The 21,117-nt window shown below is 34.4% G+C and overlaps 1 protein-coding gene and 1 pseudogene across 1 annotated transcript; one reads left to right on the forward strand and one right to left on the reverse strand.

Moving 5' to 3' along the window:
• Positions 1-10,125: 10,125 nt before the first annotated feature.
• On the reverse strand, positions 10,126-11,979 carry LOC106329926 (annotated as a pseudogene).
• A 3,773-nt stretch (positions 11,980-15,752) lies between these two features.
• LOC106332041 (ubiquinol-cytochrome c reductase complex 6.7 kDa protein) lies at positions 15,753-16,346 on the forward strand. The gene is made up of 2 exons (XM_013770497.1): positions 15,753-15,967; positions 16,135-16,346. The coding sequence occupies exons 1-2, from the start codon at positions 15,848-15,850 to the stop codon at positions 16,189-16,191; spliced, it is 177 nt and encodes a 58-aa protein (XP_013625951.1). The 5' UTR covers positions 15,753-15,847; the 3' UTR covers positions 16,192-16,346.
• Positions 16,347-21,117: the final 4,771 nt, after the last annotated feature.

Below are 21,117 nucleotides of genomic sequence, written 5' to 3' on the forward strand. Positions count from 1 at the left end.
TATAAAATTATGGTAATAGTTATTAACACAAATTTAACTTATGTAACAAATAGATTTTCATGTATTGTTATAAAATAGATACATATTTACATGTTTCTACTTTTAATCGGTTTTGTTCGGTTTATTTGGTTTAATCGGTTATATACCAAACTATATCCAAATCCTATGTTTTTTATAAAATTATATTCATTCGATTTATATGGTATATACCAAAATAAAACCATATTGTCTATTTCGATTCGGTTCGGTTCGGTACGATTCGGTTTTACCATAGTGAACAACCCCAATTTAAATCTTAAGATATTTGTGGAGAAACCATCACTAATGTTGCTCTTAAACCAACTCCAACTAGGGAATGGTAAGAGGTCTTTAACAATTAAAATAAATGAAAAATCAACAAAATAAAGAAAGAGAAAACATAAAAGTTCTAATCTTACAACTTTTTAGAACTTTTACCAACTTCCAAATTACATGTGTTAATCAGTCATTGTTTCAAAAAATTGTAAAACACAAAAATAATTATAATATTAATTTATTTATTTTCCTTAGAAACTCAAGAGGTTTCAGCCGTAATACCGTACTTAGAGCATTTGCATTAGTAAGTTTCTTAACATTGGTTTCTTTAAATTATTATATTCATAGTTTACTTTTGTAATTAGAATTAATTATTTAATAACAGGTGTACCAATTAAAAAGAAGTAAATGCCTAAGTAGTCTCTCAAATTTTTTTGATAGTTCATTAGGAAGAATCGTTTATCAAATTTTTTACACTCTCTCTCTTTTTAAATATTACATAATTATTTAATTTTGTTGAGAAACCCTATGAGGTACTATCAATGTTGATGCCCTTAGAATGTTTTTTAAAACTCTATGAACGTGACACATGTCACCATGTAATTGGGTAAAATTACTATTAACAAAATAAAAACATATATACTTAATACTTTAAACTTCCATTGTATACTTTATATGATATTAAAAATATTTTTACAATTTTATATAAATCTTAAAATAAAATTATCTATGTAACAAGATCTATTATTCATAGGTTAAAATTCTATATTAATACTAATTTAAATTGAAATGATTGAAGTTTAACACAATAACAGTATTAGGCTTTTAATTAATATATAATAGTACTAACAACTATAAAATTTGAAAAAAAAAATTACTAAGATTTGAGATATAAAAATAATTATGTGTAATTATGGCAAAATTTTGGCACATTATCAAGTGAAGATTAAAGCTTAGTTAATTATAATTTGGATTGTCGTTTGATATTTTGTTTTATGACTTTTAGGTTTTGTTTTTATAAGTTGTTATGTAATTTATGTTTGTTTGTGTTATTTAAAATATTGTAACTCTTTTATCATATTTTAGTTTAAGATAAGTTTTAAAAATATTTTTCCTAAACTAATTTATATTAATAAATGTTAAATTAAATAATAATATTATTTTAATGATAAGAAACTCAATGGTATGATTGTATAGTTTTTAACTTAATTTTTACAAAAAATAATAATATTATATTAGTAAGATAATAATATTGAGTATCTTACCATTAAAGTTGCTCTCAGGATCTAAAGGTAGTAATCAAGATCAATCTCAGTATAATAAAGTAGTCTTATTTTATTTTTATAAAATATTTGTAAAACTCATTAAAAATTGTTTTTGTATCATTTTGGTAAAAACTAAAAAGAGAGCTTTAAAGGCTACAAACAAATTACAAGTCACATATGTCACCCTGCTGCTTGCTTGGTTCTGATCATTTTGGAAGTACTTATGAATTTATTAATAACCATATACGAATTTTAGCCAAAATAAATGTCGGAGTTAACTATTTACAGATAAGTTACTTATTAATACCTGGAGTTGGGAGTACAGTACACACTTACTTTTTCAATTATATTTAGAAATATTTCAAACTTTACAAATTTTTTTTTTTTTGAGAAAAACCTTTACAAAAACTTGCTAAATTGAAACTATTCGTTTTAACTTTTTCGTATATTTGTAGATGTCCCGGCAACCATTTCACTTCTTCGTTTGAGCTCAGTCAACCTCACCCTTTCTTTTTGAATGTGATTGATAACTTTTGGAGTAAAATAAAAAAGTAGAAATTAGAGAAAGTGAGGAAAAATAAAGAAACTGTTCGTCTCTCAAAACTGAATGAAACAATGACTGTAACTTTTCTATTGTTTGAATAGGAACAAAAGTAAATATACAATATGCAGTTTAACTTGATTGGCAACTTGGCAACGTAATTTGGAGTAAAATATATTCCACTTTCATTAGTTGTGCTATATATAAATACAGTCAAAGCCTTTGTATCTCAACTTATTAATCATGTAAAGATTGACAGATTGTCACATCAAGACACTGGTTATATTAAATGTTTATGACTTTGAATATATCAATATAAAACAGCTAAAACATTGTTTTCTTCCCGGGATGATGTGAGAAAGGTCAACGGTGATTAGGGAAGTTTTCTTGACAAATGACAAATGGTTATAAAATATGTCATGTTACAAAAAAGAAAAAGAAAAAAGGTTATAAAATATGTCAATTTTGTGTCTAGTGTACTACTCTTATGCTGGGGTGCTCTATAAATAGTTAATCAAGAGGCCTCGATTAAAGGACTGCTACACATCGTTAAAGGCTACTCTGGAATCTGGATAATGATCTGTCAAGAACCTAAAAAATGTTTTAATGAAATTTAAATGGAATATATTGCTTTTTAATGTGTAAGTTGAATCTATCTCGTGCAAATACCCAGCCAATCGGATAATTTTTAATATTTAAGAATAATTAACTAAGCATCAAGCCAAAAGAAAGAAAAGGATGGTAAAGGCCACTTCTGGCTTTGGACAAACAATTTTATATTGTTTCAATATTAAAATGCAACAGCAATAATAACTTATAAAAAGGTAATATATCGATAATTTAGCTAGACCCAACTCATAGTTATGTAGACATTATCATTATTTACTAATACTTCTGTTTTATATCTTAATTAGTCTCCCCTAGTCTTATACGAACGGCGGCCTCTTGAGTTTGTAATGTTAATGTAATTGTTTTGAACCAAATACCATTTAGCGATGACTACTCAAATCTAAAACTATCTTTATATTTCTTTTCGTTTCCATTAACCAAATTGTTTGTACCTTGCGATTTTGCCTTTGTCTATGCGTAGAGGTGCATGTCTCTAGCTAGTTATTTTTATATTTTGCTAGCTACCGGTTCTTTTAGTGCTTATGTTTTTCAGTATTAAATCTAAAGTTAACTTTCAACCTTAATAGTTGTGGAAATTACTCACACACTGTCACACACACATACATACTATCATCTAGTTGTTTATGTTCAACCAACGTGTCTGCATATGGATCCAAAAGGTCTTTAAACTGAAAAGCGACTCCTAAATTACAAGACATGACTCCCAAAAACATATAGAAAAGCGTCTGTATATTCTAGTTGTGCCGACTATGAAAAAATTTTAGTTTGGATTTTCAAATCTATTAAAATACACTAACCAATAACCCTCGCTAAATTTATCAACTACAGTTCTGATACTTAGTCTACCCGTGTATATATATATATATATATATATATATATATATATATTAATCGTTATATCTGAGATCAATATAGGATTTAGAACTTTTTTTTAAAAAAATGTAGGGTTTAGAAGCAGTACTTAACCAATTTGGACTTTCTTTAATCAAATTAAAATGCAGCCATTATCGTACGTAGCACGCTGTTAATTAACTGTACATACCACATATGATGTTTCAAGAACTTAATTTTGTATTTTTTATTGGTTCCATTCCAACTGACAACATTATAGAATGAATAAACGTTCCAAAACTGAAAAAATACGGAATAAAATAGTCAAACCACTAAACGTAAGAATCTATATATATAAAAGAGAGTTATCTCTTTCCTGGTAAAGCCACCTCATCATCCAGATCACAAAATCAAGTCATATGGTATCGACACGGGTCCACTACCATCGACATTGCGTTTCATTAATTGAATTGATACGGGCTTTAGCTACAATTTGGGTTCTGTAGGAAACCATTTGGGCTTATAAAACAAAACTAATAGGTACGATATTCTCAACATCGTCTTCTCCGCTTGATCGTACCCTGAAATTGAGATTAGGTCAAACTCCAATGGAGGTTGTACGAGGTTGTACGTCTCAAATATTCGCTTGGAATCATTGTGTCTGTCTCCTTCATGACGTTTCGTTTCTTATTCATCGCCTCTGTTACGTTATGTAATTAAGTGTTCAGCGCCATTAACATCGTTCTTGACTCCTTGGACCCACTCCACCCACGATTCATCATTCAATACATCTCTTCTCCCTTCCAGGCGGTGAAACTTAACCTATAAAAAGGTATGTCTTCTTCCCATAAACATCATCCTCCGCAATCCTACTTCAACTAAAACTTTGTTCTTAGAAAAATAGATATCTTATCTACTATTTTTGCTGATCTGAAGTCTGGACGTTATTCATCCTCAACGTCCATCCACCGTGAAGGTGCTCAGGTTTTAGGAAGCCAGAAACGCGATGCTCCTCCTGGATGCTAAGGTGATTCTGTTCTTTAAAGTCATGTACATCATTGTTCATCATAAACTCACGGGTGTTTAGATTTATATTTATCAGAATTATGTTTCTCCTCTTTGCGATATGGTTTTGGATCCGGTTGTTTATAATGATTTTTTATCCGTTCATAAAAGTCATGTTCATCATTGATTTGATGCTTATTAATCATAATTTTTGTTTCTACTTATGTTATACCTCTTTGCGGTTTTGAATCCGTTGTTTTAATTGTGGTTTTTCCAGTCCTTTTAGCTCATGTTCATCATTGTTTTGAACATGGTGGTGTTTAGATTCATATTTATCAGAATTATGCTTTTGGAATTATGTTTTTCCTCTTTGCAAAATGGTTTGAATGACATTCTCGAGAAAGGGACAGCATTTCGTGTCTCGGAGAATGAAGGCTTGCTCGAGACAATGAATCATCTCACTCTCAAGTTGAGAGACGAGGTCAAGAAGCTCCTCAACTCTAAACATCTCTTCTTTAAGGAGAGGAGATGTATGCTTATCACAACCGCTGCAGCCATCTCGACCAACTGCGTCAGGTTGCGAGTCAACATCGTTTGGAGCAGCAGAACTGTTTTACGCGGCGGAGTCAGGAAACTGGAGAGACTCGCAGCGAGTGAGGAAGAGGAAGAGTCGGAAATGGCGGAGGGTTCGGAGTCGGAGACAGAGGAGACGAGCAAGAAGCTGAGGAGAGTGGAAGGAGTATCAGCGGAGGTGAAGAAGATGAGAGAGGAAGCATCATGTGTGTAGGATGATCCGGTGAAGATCGTGTGTGAGAAGGAGTTGATGAGGAGGAAGACGTTGAAGCCGAAGGAGAGGAAAATTGGGTACGAATGGAGATAGAGAAGCAGAGAGTGAGGTGGATGAGATAGAGTAGCAAGAAAGATAAAGAAATGGATAAGGTTAAGCTAAGAACTTGTGAGGAAGGCTTGAGATGGAAATGATGGATCTGATTATGAGGTGGAGAGATATTGAGTTGGCGGAGTTAAAGTCGTTGTGTAAACAGGTTGAACCGAATTCTGCAACCCGTGAGCTGATTAATGTTAGGGTACTCACATTGTCGACATAATCAGCAAAGTCGAAACGTATTTGCATGATTGATTAGAAAAGATTAAGCATATTTATAATTATATTTTCCTGAGTTTGGTGCAGAATATTTCAACAAACAAAAATTCAGTTAAATATGTAATATAACCTAATATTTGGTTAAAATTTTAAAATAAATAAGATAAATTTTATAAGAAAAATGAAGTTTTTTAAATTAAATAGAGACTGAGGTACCGTCTAATTAATAGATTATAGTACTGCATTATGAGGAGACGAGCAAGAGGCATGTTACTCTCCATCTTAGATCAATTAATATAATTAATTTTTTTGAATCAAAAAAATCAAACAAAGAGGAATTGAAATTTTATGAAAACCCACGACGATAAAATAATTTATAACTAAAGCTAAACGTTTTTAAAATCTACATAAACAAATTATTAACAAATAAAATAATTAAAATTTAGTGAAATACATAACATAACCAAAAATACTTAATATAACAAAATATATACATTAAAATAAGCTAAAAATAAAAATAATTGAATCCAACAACTTATTGCTTATTTTACATTTCATCAAAGAAATGTCATCAAAAATTTTAAAAGAGTGAATTTAACTGTTTTCGATCATTAAACTCAACTGATGAAAAATTATAAAATATTGAGGGAAACCACGAAAAATACATAATCAGAATATATATTTCAAGAAATAATCTTAAAAATAAAAAAAATATAACATAAAAATGAAAATGCAAAAAAAAAAACTTATTTTCATGATAAAAACAAAAATTAAGGTTATTTATAGCTACTTATATTTTATAATAGATTGTAAAATAATATATTAAAATAAACATCTAAATATATAATTAAAATTTAAATTTAAACAAAAATCCGGGCGTAGCCCGGGCCGACCCTAGTACGTACAATTTCATTAAAGCTCAGTTCCCATAATGACTCTAACATGAATCATGATTGTACAATTCTTATAAAGAAAAAATTGCAAAAGGATAATCTTAAAATTTTGATATCATATCTTCATTTCCCTATCTTGCATACTATCAATTGTGTTACAATTACTCATATGGCATATCACTCATAGATATATTCTCTATTATTAAAATATAAGTACAATTATAAAATACCCCTAAGTTTTTCCACTTATTTACAATGATATGCCATTGAAGTAATTAAATGAACTTATCTTTAAGTAATCATTGTCTTTTTCTATTTATTAAACCATTTCCTAAATCAAATTTAGCTTAATTTTTTTATTTAATATATTTCCTAAAACAAATTAGCTAATTTTTGGGAATATTCAAATTTAAAATCGTTTTTAACAATATTAAACTTGGATAATGTTACCATTAATTATTTTTGAACAAAATTCAAGTTTAAATTCGATATTAAACAATATGATGAATATTCCTAAAATATATGTTTAACTTACCATTAATTATTTTGAACAATAAAATATATATATGCTAAGATTTAAATATCTTTAAACTACTTATAGAACACTATGAAATATTTGTAACTGAATATTATTTTTAATATAATTAAATCTCGCCTAAGATTATATATATTTCAAAATTTTCTAAAACATATGTTTAACCATTTCGATTACTATTAATTATTTTCAAAAAAAAATTATTATTATAATTTAAATATCTTTGAATTACTTATAAAACACTGTTTAATGTTTATAACCAAATATTCTTTTCTAACGTATCTAAATCTCACCATATGCCCCATATCTGATCAAAATATTTAAATTCTTATTACATTTGAAAAACAATTTCATGTTAAAAGAAATATTACTCAAACATATCAATAAATCAATATTTCTCGAAAGTTTAGTATCACACATGGATCACTATTTTTTACAGCACCTAAACTATTTGATTGTTGTGTTTATAAAAAATTTATAATATGATAAATATTTAAAATATAAACCAATAAACGCTTAAATAATATTCATTTATATAAAATGTGAAAATAAATATCTGTGCGGACGCGCGGATCAAGCTCTAGTTTTGATTAAAAACAATAACCGTTTATTTTCCTTATTTCCGTATACTTAGGGGATGTTATTGGTTCTATGATTTTAATGGATTTGAAAATCCAAGCAAAATCTAGTGTTATTGGTTCTATGATTTTAAAATCTGTATTCAAATTCATTGTTATTGGTTCTATGATTTTAAAATAGATTTCAAAATTAGGTGTTATTCAATAGTAAAGATTTGATTAAGCATTTGATTTGAATTTGGATTTGAATAGATTTATAAGTGTTTTAGAGAGTAAAATACAAAGAAACAAATATTGAGTTATAGCTTGTTATTTTGAATGGATTTGTCTTATAAATTTTTCTCTAACAAAAAATGTCCAATATCTCACGTATACAACAAAAATTTCAAATAAGCCATGACACTTTCATCATGCAATATTCTATTATAACAAAAACTTCCATTTTTCAGTAGAATATGTCATCGTTTCTTTTTTGGTAGGAGTATATCGTTTCTTTTGAACAAAAAGTTATATTTCCTGATTTTTTTATTTTCTATTATTTCTGTATTGATTTTCCGTTTTCCATAACATGTGTCATGATTTCTATATAATCTTCATTATACACACATAATTTTATAAACACACAAACACATAAAACCTAAAACCAGAAGCATCAATGGGAGAATCACATCAAGAAACACAAGACCCATCGCAAGAACGAGAAAAAGGTTCATATATTCAATGGAGTCCTGAAGAAAATAAAACTTTGATCGATTTACTTTTAGATGCTGTTGCTTCGGGTTTGCGTGACAGTAATGGTACATTCAGCAAATTTACGGTGGAGAGACGAATTCTACCTACTCTCAATCGAATGCATGGATGCAATATACTTTGTTTTATTATAAAGCTGAATTTATTGCAAATCCATTTGATTGATTTTAATAATCCATTTATTTTGATTCTGAATTCCGTATGTTTGATTTCGAAATCAAACATACGGAATTCAGAATCAAAATAAATGGATTATTAAAATCAATCAAATGGATCAATAACCCCTACTTAGAGTACTTTATTAATGGGTTTTATGTTTTAACTTTCTTATAATTATAAATACTTGTATATATGTATATTCATACATATTGATAAACTAAAACATAGCATTTTCGTAGAACAATCATTGCTTGGCATCAGGAGTGGAAATATGATCCTAAAATTTCTTGTTGTCATAAGGAGAAAGAGAGCTTCCTGGCAAACATATATATCATCAAATTGTCAAAAGTGGCTGCCCACCGAAACAAACTTATTATAATATAAATAACATAACTACATGTTTCATATTGACCATTAACTATCATGTTAACTCTACATATATTTATCAACATTATATATCACTCTATTTAATTCACTTTGAAAATACACTACTCTAATCGCTTATCCGAAAAAACTTACAACTATATGCCTTATTGTTTCAAGCCAATATCACACACGAAATCACTCGTGCGATTAATAAGAACTCAACTCTTATTGCTTTATAAAATAATTTCAAAACTAAAACTCACAATTCATAAGTTATACAATACACTTTGCATCTCCTTATATATAACTAATTTTTTCCTAAACTCATTAGGTTTAACACAAATAGATAATTTCCTAATTCTTTTAGATAACCTAAATTCAATAGTATTAGGTAGCTTGCTCCTGGAACTATTTCAAGGTTATCTCAGTATGTCTTGTCTGGCTGTCCCCATACATTTCTTTAGAAAAAGATAAGGGCTTATTGTGATCTGTGAACATGTATATTCCAAAACTTTAGATATCTTTAGAAAAAGATAAGGGCTTCTTCTTCTTCTTCTTCTTCTTCTCTTCTGCTTCTTCTTCTTCTGCTTCTTCTTCTTCTTCTTCTTCTTCTTCTTCTTCTTCTTCTTCTTCTTCTTCTTCTTCTTCTTCTTCTTCTTCTTCTTCTTCTTCTTCTTCTTCTTCTTCTTCTTCTTCTTCTTCTTCTTCTTCTTCTTCTTCTTCTTCTTCTTCTTCTTCTTCTTCTTCTTCTTCTTCTTCTTCTTCTTCTTCTTCTTCTTCTTCTTCTTCTTCTTCTTCTTCTTCTTCTTCTTCTTCTTCTTCTTCTTCTTCTTCTTCTTCTTCTTCTTCTTCTTCTTCTTCTTCTTCTTCTTCTTCAAGCCTAATGAACACACAAAAGACTAAGTAAAACTTTGGCTTTCTGATTCAGCTTACACAAATAGGCCATTCGATGAATATTCAGAAATAAACCAATCATAATTCAACTAAAAAAGATGGACTAGGAGACCCAATGAGTAAACTAAAGACTCAGCAAAACTATTTTCCATCTAACTAAGCCACAAAACCCATATTAGACCAGCATAACGAACACACAAAAGGCTAACCATTACAGAATTGTGCTCATCTGCAGATGCTACTGGAGTTTCAAGAACACCAAGTTGTTGGTGAGTTGGAGTTTCACTCTCTAGGCCATCGCCTGCTCTCACACCAGCTACTGGTATCAAGAACAAAAACTTGTTGCTGAGTTGGAGTCTCACTCGCCAGACCATCGTTTCCTCCCATATCAGCTCTTTTTCTTCTTCTTCTTCCACTTATCTCAGTAGCCATCTCAGTAGCCTAGAAAAAGACATAAACATAATAAACCGCTAGTCTAAGCAAGACTAGTGCAACAAAAGCTTACACAGAAAGATTAAGAAAGTGTACTTTAATGAATATTCAGACACAAAACCATCTCAATTATGCTGAAAAGGAGGGTACTAAGAGACCCAATGTGGAAACTAAGACTCACCAAAACGATTGTCCATCTAACCAAGCCGCAAAACTCATATCAGACACACAAAAGACTAAGCAAGCCTAACGAACACACAAAAGACTAAGCCAAACTTTGGCTTTCTGATTCAGCTTACACAAATAGGCCATTCAATGAATATTCAGAAATAAACCAATCATAATTCAGCTAAAAGAGATGGACTAAGAGATCAAATGAGTAAACTAAAGAGTTAGAAAAACCATTGTTCATCTAACCAAGCCGCAAAACCCATATCAGACCAGCAGAACAAACACACAAAAGGCTAACCAAAGCCTTTGGCTTTATGACTCAGCTTTCACAAAAGGCTAACCATTATAGAATTGTACTCATCTGCCAATGCTATTGGAGTTTCAAGAACACCAAGTTGTTGGTGAGTTGGAGTCTCACTCTCCAGGCTATCGCCTACTCTCACACCAGCTACTGGAGTATCAAGAACATAAACTTATTGCTTAGTTGGAGTCTCACTCTCCAGGCCATCATTTACTCCCATACCATCTCGTCTTCTTCTTCTTCTTCTTCTTCTTCTTCTTCTTCTTCTTCTTCTTCTTCTTCTTCTTCTTCTTCTTCTTCTTCTTCTTCTTCTCCTCTCAGTAGCCATCTCAGTAGCCCTAGACAAAGACATAAACAGAATAAACCGCCAGTATAAGCAAGACTAGTGCAATAAAATTTTACACATAGAGGCTAAGCAAGCGTACTTCAATGAATATTCAGACATAAACCTCTATCAGACACACAAAAGACAAAGAAAGCCTAATGAACACACAAAAGACTAAGCAAGACTTTGGCTTTCTGATTCAGCTTACACAAATAGGCCCTTCAATGAATATTCTGAAACAAACCGGTCATAATTCAGCTAAAAAGGAGGGATTAAGAGACCCAATGAATAAACTAAAGAGTCGGCAAAACCACTGTCCATCTAACCAAGCCACAAAACCAGACCAGCAGAACAAACACACAAAAGGATAACCAAAGCCTTTGGCTTTATGACTCAGCTTAAACAAAAAAGGCTAACCAAGCCTCCTTAAATGGATATTCAGACTCAAACCACTCATAATTCAGCCGAAAAGGAAGGACTAAGAGACCCACGCAACGAGTAAACTAAAGACTCAGCAAAATCATAGTACCGAAACTGATTATAACCAGAAGAAAGGTTGATTAATATACCCGAATGATATGAGTTATATCACGTAGAGGGGTCCTCGTGTACCAAGGAGGTAGCAAACTCCGTAAAGCACCATCTTTTCCTCGCCTAGACCAAGATAATTTCTCTCTTCTAAACGGACTGTACCCACTCTCATTACCACTATCAGGCCTCCATGTCTGTAATTGCCTCCAAGCAAAGATTCAGGTTGTGCATACACCCGAGAACCCGATGGCAATCTCTGAATTGGATGTTCAAACGCACCGAATCGTGAGGCTGCCTCGTCGAGTAACACACCGTGACGGCGTCTGTTGACGGCGAATATCGCCGCGTAGTCCACCGGCTTATCTGTTTTAATCATGAAATCTGAGGTCCAACCAGAGTCTCACCAAACCTTCCAAGTCGGCCATCTAGGAGGTACCAGAGACAGATGTTCATTCCAAGGAGAAGGTAGAATCTAAACCACGAATAGTCAATAAAAGGAGAGCAAGAGAAAGACGGAAAACACAAGTCCAAGAGAGAGAAACTGAGAGAGAAATAGCAATTGACGACAAGTTAGTCATTCTGACGACGAGTTCACTTTCTTTGTATAATTCCCTGCATCTAGCTTGACACTTCAATAAACGAAATCTATGCCCCCTAAAACACTACTTATTGTTTAATTAAGATCCTTAAACTATATTATCGGTTTTAGGATTCAACACTTATTGTTACTCCAAGAAATCTGAAGAGGAAAAAGAAAGGGCGAGGGCTAGACGACAGACGTAGTTTGTGTAGGACCTTAATTTACAAAGGGGCACAATCTAAATAATTGTGAGATAGATTATACAGAACATTGAATAAAAACAGAAATACCATGGATTAATCGAAATGGACAATGAGTTTTTGCAGAGTCGAGCCTTAGGAATCTCTTTCCTTAACCCAAAAAGGCCCCGTAGTGTGACGGTTGTATGGCGATTAGAGTCCCAGGATAAAACTGCATTTTTCTTCTATTTACATCACTTGAATAAGAAGTCTAGCAAATTTTTATTCTATGTGTACTCTCATTAAAAAATGAAGAGATTGTTGTTGTTCATTTTTTTCACCGTATATATTAGTGGAATGAGAGGAAGCATTATATAGCTTAGGAAAGATGCCAAAAACGTTTTTGGTCTTAGTAGAGATAAATACTGAATTAATTTTTGGCATTCACCACAAAATTAATCAGAAATTAAAGAGACTTTTTAGTTTGGTGACCAAGTCTCATTTTTAACAAGAATTAATGACTTTTGACCAAGTTTTATTCTCTAAAAGACTTGTTTATTTTTCTAACCAAATTTTTATTTTTGTAGTGATCAATTACATAAAATAAAACTTTGATATAAAAATATAGGTTGTTGGATCATGATCCATGTACCCGAACCATTATCTAAACTGAACTCAAGTCCGAGTTACAATTGACTCAACTTGGTGTGCTTGCTTGGTTTAGTATAAATTCACATCTCTATAATCGTCTAAGGTTAGCAACCTTGTTAGACTTCTCCATACTGTCCATTTGTGCTATTAAAGCAACAATCTTAGGACAAACATGTCTCATTCAAACAAACTTAAATTTTAACATATGTATTAAAATTGAGTTCCAACAATCCCCCCACATGAATAGAAATGATTCTAAACAAATAAAGACTCGATTAAAAGACTTTTGAGAGTACAAACGAAAACTCCACTGCAAATGAGTTGGTAGCATGTTTCAGCTTTGAACCAGTCAATGACAATAGATATCGGGTTTACTCGACCAGAAGGTGACATGATGTCTTGAACCCCCCGAAATTTAGTGTAAACCGAGACAACATCTATCGCACAGTTTCATTTTCTCACAAAATTTGGTTCTCTATTGTGTTCATTGTGGCCATGAACTATTCCTGGTTTTCATGAGTGAACTTAGAGAATATAGCCTTACATTCATTCTCCTAGAAACGACCCTATTTCACACTCATTAGGTGATTGACCATGAAAAGTATTGAGTAATGCTCCGCTTTAGAAGCTATGGAATCATTAAAAGCTAATGCTTATCCTTAACGACATACAAGTAGCACTGTATAATCATCCTAGGAACTGGGTAGAAACCGAAGTCTCACAGTGCTTTTGGTGGATTAAGTTTAACTTAGTTTTCCCCTTGAACCTATTTATTGGGATCTCCAATCAGTTAAGTAGAGTTACCGCCAAACGTCCTCTTAATTCATAGGCTTTACACCCATTCCTTTTGATGATTTTTCAATTTGATCTCGTGACACACCTTTATTAATCGAATACTTATAGGTTGTCCAACTGGATATAATCCATTGAGTTTTTGGGAAGGGAAATACTTTGTGTTCGACAAGCGTGCATCTGTGGAACATGGTTTAGCTCAAGGAACTCATAAACTCTGCCACGGATGCAAGCAGCCTTTAGTGATGAAGACATGGAAGCTCCAAAGTATGAGTATGGGGTTTCTTGTCTTTACTATTGGATATGGGCCCATATCACCATCAGGACCCGAGAGGTAACTCGGCCCAATAAAATAATAGAGATATGAAGAAGAAGCGCAGCCCGTCAAGAGCCCAATCAACGAAGAGTCAAACGATTTACCTACTCGTCAGGTGGACCTGACACATGCAACCGAGTGTTGGAAAAAGAAAATACGCTAACATCCTACTACGACGCTGAACGTAGCTGTCAACAATTCGGCCGAACACTATTCCAAGCCAGGGAAGCAATGATGGGAGAAGGTAGAATCTAAACCACGAATAGTCAATAAAAGGAGAGCAAGAGAAAAACGGAAAACACAAGTCCAAGAGAGAGAAACCAAGAGAAAAATAACAATTGACGACAAGTTAGTCATTCCCTGCATCTAGCTTAACACTTCAATAAACGAAATCTTTGAGCCCTAAAACACTACTTATTGTTTGATTAAGATCCTTAAACTATATTATGGGTTTTAGGATTCAACACTTATTGTTACTCCAAGAAATCTGAAGAGGAGAAAGAAAGGGCGAGGGCTAGACGACAGACGTAGTTTGAGAAATGGGGTGTGATTGGTGGTCTTGATAATAAGGGTCGTCGACCCGCTAGTAAACCACAGAGTCCAAGAAAGAGCAATGAGAAGCTTGGTTCTCCTAGAATGATGATTTTGTTGGTTGTTTGGACATTGATAGCTCTTTTTGTTGTTCTTATAAGTGAATGTTGGTCTATACATAAGAGGTGGTTTAGCTTTTCTTTTGATATATTGATTGCTTCGGGGCCGATTTGAAAAACAAAAATATGAATGGACAATCTAGAGATCCTAACCAAACTGACCCCAAAAATTCGAATTTGTATCCTGTTCGAGCTGTAAAAACAAACATTCGAATGGATCAAGGTGGTAGAAAGTATACATGAATTCGAAGTAATTACTAATCGATCTTCAAAAATCTGAATTAGTATATAAAATAAGTATATAGAACTTAGTATTTAAAAATACTATTTCAACTCTTATTTTGATATGACATTTAAAAGATGACAAATCTCCAAAATAGCACTTTTCTAAATTTATATCACAAAAATAGCACTCAAAAACTAAAATGACCAAAATAGCACATTTCTAATTTTATCATTTGAAAATTTTAATTTTTTTATTTTTCAAAATTTGAAATCTTAATTATCCCCAAAACCTTATTTCTCAACTCTAAACCCTAAACCCTAAAATCTAAACCCTAAATCCTAAAATCTAAACTCTAAACCCTAAACCCTAAATCCTAAACCCTAAATCCTAAACCCCACCCTTTAACTTTAAACCCTAAGTTTGTGACTTTTGATAAAACATTAAGTGCTATTTTTGTGACTTTTGACCTTGAGTGCTAGTTTGGGAACATAAACTTGATTTAGTGCTATTTTTGTCTTTTTTCTCTTTAAAATATGCTAAAAACTAAAGTATAATCATCAAAACTCGAAATGTATTCGAGTTAAACAGAGTTATACATTTATAAGAGACTCAAATTGAAGTAATATTAAACGAATCTGGACCCAAATATATATAAAGCCCGAAAAGGAAAGGTCTCCGAATGAAAACAGTATAAACGGCACGTTGTTCAAGTTGTTACACGTAGGACGGTACGCAGTGTGAAAAGAAGTTCCCTTTTAATGGCGAAACATTCGTCTTCATCGATTATCGTTCGTCATTTCGTTTAAGGATCTTTGTGTTGGGGGTCGATTCGATAGAGATCGAAGCAGTTATGCCAGGAGGAGGAGGAGGTGCGCTCAAGTCCTTGAAGCCAAAGATCCAATCGGTGGATATACAAGCCGCCGCGGGATGGGGTATCGCCGCCGCAGCCGGCGCCATATGGGTCGTACAAGTAAGCCCCTTCCTCTTGAATAGGGTTTCACGGATTGGGATCTATCCTCTTGGCTTTTAAATTAGAGGGAGGATGATGATGATGATGATGATGATTTGATTAGTGGTGGGTGGGTGATTCATTTAAGAACTGTTACTTGTATCTTATCTCATTTTGTTTCATCGCAGCCATTTGATTGGATAAAGAAGACTTTTATTGATAAACCCGCAGCTGAGGAGAACTGAACTGAACAAAGAAGTGCGAGTTTTTCTTCTTTTCTGGGGCTTTGTTTGTTTGTTGATTCATGTAGACCTGCTCTGTCTTTCTCTTAAATGTTATGATGACATGAGAAAGCTTTGATTTTTTACTTGTTTGTTGTTATTTCCATATGAAGTATATATAGATCAGGCGGTATCATTAGGCAAAAGTTATGATGATGATTTAAATTGTTGAGCTTAAGAGCTCAGAAACCTGGACGGACCCAGAAGCGAAGCTTTATTCGTCAGGCACCCTTTCTAATCAACCAACTCCAGAGTTATATATCACTCCAAGTCAGTGATCAAGCTTAATCTGACCAACAAATCTAATTACATTAAGCATAGACGTAACGAGCAATCCAGATCAGGATCAACTCACAACATTACCCTTGTGTTGTGTGTTTTCATCATCAAGTCAACTGATGCAAATTCCAGTTAAACCCTAAATCTCAGATATATCTGTCGTTTAGCTTCTTTTGGTTAGAGGAGTTGAAAAAGATGAACAGAGGTAAGTAAGAATTGTATTTTTTTTATTTAGTCTTGGGACAGGTAGAGTTTGCAATTGATTTCTTCTTTTTTTAACTGCTGTGTTTGTGGTCTGCTTGAAGATAATGGATGCGAAACGAGACAAGTCATTAGCACTGTTTCCAGCCAAGTTTCATGAGCGCATGTGGATTAGACGAGGTAACTTCTCTTGTTGCTTGGCTATTTCCCATATTGAGATGGATTCTTAATTGTTGTTTCTGATTTGCAGGAAGCTTGCAAAGTTACTTTAATCGTTTGCAAAGTTCTCTTCTTTGAGCAAGGCCGTCTCCTCCACAAGTCTCTAAAATGGTAAAAAGCTTGTTTTTCTTTCCTTTTTTTTTTTCTTATTGTGGTATGAATGTCATCTAGTTTTGTTTATCAAAGTTCATGTTAAGTTTGGGGATGGTGAAAATGCATGCCAGAAATCTTCAGCGTTGCTAAGCCAACTCCAGCTGATGAAAGCTCTCAAATACCCATTGCACTGGGAGACGGTGAGATAGGTTCGAGTGATGATGGCATGCCTCCACCGTCCGTTTGGGGTGCAATGTGATGCAGACACAGATTCTGGATCATTCATAGTAACGTTCTTCTTGCCAGGCTCGGCTATATTTCTCAAGAGAGGGAACCTATCGTATGTAACCAACACATGTTACGTTTTATTATATCCACTGATGATATGTTTATTGGAGATGAGAAGAAACGTTTACAAGATTATCAAATTCCTTTGTTGCTGCCATGGCTTCTATTAACTCAGGGATTAAGCAACCACCGACTTTGCCACCCTTTTTCATCGCCAATCAAAAATAACTCTTGTTCAGGATCAGACGCGATTGCAATGTCCACTGCCAAAAGCTTTATGTCATACAGTGGAAGCAAACCAAAAGATTGATGAATGAGAGAGAGACTCACCACTTGTTAACTATTCAGTAGTCACTAATCCAGTCACAACAGCTCTAATGTGCCACATTAAGTCTTAGAGATATATATATATACCACTCCTAAATGGCTAATAGCTGAGTGGCTAAATGGTGTTCAAAAAAAGGCGCTGAGTGGCTAAACATCTTGGAAGCTTATACCAGTTCTATTATTCCTTCCTATTCACCAACTATATAACCAACTCATAACAGCTCTAATCTGCTACCTTCAGTCTTAGGCTAGTCATTGTATACCTATAGACCCGGGTTGGGTAGAGGACCTTTTTACTTACCGGGTCTTCTTGAACGAAGAAACTGTAGATCAGACAAGATATGAAGAAGAAGATGAAAACATAACTTTGTATCTCATTCAACTTAAGAAATATCCACAGCGGCTCTAATGGTTTTATATACAAAGATGTGAAAGCTACTACTTGACCTAATGTTCACGTTAGCATACGCAAGCATCTAGGCAACCAAAACTGTTAAAGATAGAAGTAGGCAGAGGAGCTGTGATATCGTGAGCTGTCTTCTCCGTACGAGAATCATAACAAGAACGTGAGCTATGTCTTTTACTACGACTGCGTTCTCCTCTGTTAACGGCTAGTACATTTGTTGTGCTGGGCTTAGTGGGCTTAACGTCGTCTTTCCGAACCGGCCCAGACACACAAGATAAACCTTCTAGTCCAACTAGCGTCTTTGGCTCACTTGGTCTAATACTCCCCCTCAAACTTGGAGTTGGAGAAACGGAAACTCCAAGTTTGTCTCTCAACCGAAAGAATGACTCTCGACTCAGTGACTTTGTGAACACATCAGCAATTTGTAATGATGCCGGAATGTGTCGAACCTCCAACGCCTTGAGAGCAACCCGTTCCCGCACATAGTGATAATCAATGTCAAAGTGCTTCGTACGTTTATGAAACATCGGGTTTGCCGTGAGACAAACAGCCGAGAGATTGTCACATAGCAGGAGCGGAGTACGTTGTTGAGTAAGACCCATTATACGCAACAAGTTTTGTAGCCACACTACCTCAGAAGTCGCCATAGACATCGTCCTATATTCAGCTTCGGTTGATGACTTGGACACTGTATCATGACGTTTTGCGCACCACGAGATAACATTGGAACCAAGTAAAGTACAAAAACCACCAGTAGATCTGCGTGTTTCCTTACAACCAGCCCAATCACTATCACTGTAACACACCAATGTCGAATCACAGGTAGACTTGATGCTGATACCCATATCCAAAGTTCCCTTAACATACCGAAGAATGCGTTTTAACAGATGATAGTCTGACTGACTTGGAGAATGCATTCGCTGGCAGATGAAGTTGACAGAGAACTGAAGATCTGGACGCGTGAGAGTAAGATATTGTAACTTGCCAGCTAGACATCTAAAGTGAGAAGGATCCGGAAACACTTCATCTTGACCCGGAACCTGATCCAGCTTTAGTGGAAGAGGAGTTGAAACTGGTGAACAATCTTTCATGCCAGCGGTAACCAGAAGATCAGTTGCATATTTTTCTTGATTCATAAACAAGCCATCTTCCTTATGATGCACTTGAATGCCCAAGAAATAGTGCAACGATCCCATGTCCTTCATTCGAAACTTGGTGTGCAAGTGATGAAGCAGCGTCTCCAACAAAGCTTCATTGTTACCGGTGAGGATCATATCGTCGACATACAGAAGCAAATAGATAACGTCAGAGCCCTTGTGATAAATGAATAGAGAAGGATCTGGAAAACTACATTGAAAGCCAAACTCCAACAAGAAATTGCTGAATTTGTCGAACCAAGCACGCGGAGCTTGACGTAATCCGTAGATAGCTTTCTTCAAGCGCCAAACATAGTCTGGATACTCCTTATGAGCAAAACCAGGTGGTTGTTTCATAAAGACCAATTCCTTTAACTCACCATGCAGAAAGGCATTTTGAACATCAAGTTGTTTTAAAGACCACTTCTTGGTGACTGCAACATGTAACACGGTACGAATTGTGGCTGTACGAACCACCGGACTGAATGTCTCAATATAGTCGATCCCCTCTTCTTGTTCATTGCCTCTAGCCACCAAACGAGCTCTTAGTCCTTTGACAGTTCCGTCAGCATTATATTTTGTCTTATAAACCCAGCCGCAATTCAATGGATTTTGATCATCAGAAGGAGGAACAAGCTCAAATGTTTCTGTCTCCACCATATGATCCACTTCTGTTCTCATGGCTTTTGTCCAACCAGAATGTTTGAGCGCCATCTTCACAGACTTTGGCTCAGCAAACTCATCTTTTATTGTAAAGAGAGCATATTTGGGGTTAGGTTTGACGATCCCAGCTCTGGCTCTTGTTGTCATTTGGTGAACAGGTTGTGGTTGCTGAACTTCTTCTTCCACATCCACTAGTTGATGATGATCAGAACCGTCTTGGCTTGATTCTTCATCAGATAGTGGTGGTGTGGGTGGTGTAGGAGGAGGCTGAGCAGTGGGATTTGGTTGAGGAGCAGGAACTGTACCAGTAGAGACTCTAGATCGACGTCGTGGTATTTCTTCCATAGGTGGCAAGGAACAGTCAGTCTCAGACGAACGAGTAAGCGCAGCTTTTTGCCAGGCTTGAAGTAGAGTTGATGAACCTTGCTTGTGATGACTACTGTAATCATCACTGAATGGGAATGAGTTCTCATCGAACAGAGCATGTCTGCTTATATATACCTTTCCAGTGGGTGGATAATAGCATCTGTAACCTTTATATTTTTCGTTGTACCCCAAGAACACACACGACAAGGTCTTAGGATCCATCTTGTTCTTCATGTAGGGACGCAATAAGGGAAAGCATTTACATCCAAACACCCGCAATGCAGTGTATAGAGGAGGTCTGTGATGTAACATTTCATAAGGGCTCTTGTTGTCAGGAAGAACAGAGGATGGAAGAAGATTGATAAGAAACGTGGAGGTAAAGAAAGCTTCAACCCATAAGTGTTGAGGGACCTTTCCATGAAACAACATTGTCAACCCCAGCTCTGTTAGGTGTCTATGTTTTCTTTCAGACAAACCGTTCTGCTGCGGCGTGTGAGGACAGGAGAGAAGCTGTTGGATACCAGACGAAGCTAGATGACTCAGAAATGTAGTTCCAATGAACTCACCACCACCATCACATTGAAACTGCCTTATTTTGCTCTGAAACTGATTTTCGACCAGTTGTTGGAAACGAATAAAGACAGATGTGAACTCAGATTTGAGCCGCAAGGGATAGAACCAAGTGAATCTCGTGTGATTATCAATGAAAATAACGTAGTACTTGAATCCCTGAGTAGAAACAACAGGGCTTGGTCCCCACAAGTCACAATGTATTCTCTCTAAGGGACTTGAAGACACAAAATCTGAAGATAGAAAAGGGAGTTTACAACTTTTCCCATACTGACACGAATCACAGACCGAAGTGGTACTGGATTTATTACAAACTATGGCTTTATTCCTTAAAAGCTGTTG

The sequence above is a fragment of the Brassica oleracea genome, chromosome C3 (assembly GCF_000695525.1).
Source record: "Brassica oleracea var. oleracea cultivar TO1000 chromosome C3, BOL, whole genome shotgun sequence".
NCBI classification, from domain to species: Eukaryota; Viridiplantae; Streptophyta; class Magnoliopsida; order Brassicales; family Brassicaceae; genus Brassica; species Brassica oleracea.

What these genes read in the sequence shown, in the direction of transcription:
- LOC106332041 (XM_013770497.1), top strand. Translation starts at nt 15,848, where the DNA reads ATGCCAGGAGGAGGAGGAGGTGCGCTCAAGTCCTTGAAGCCAAAGATC. An exon ending in GCGCCATATGGGTCGTACAA is followed by an intron (nt 15,968 to 16,134) that starts GTAAGCCCCTTC and finishes GTTTCATCGCAG; the next exon opens with CCATTTGATTGGATAAAGAA.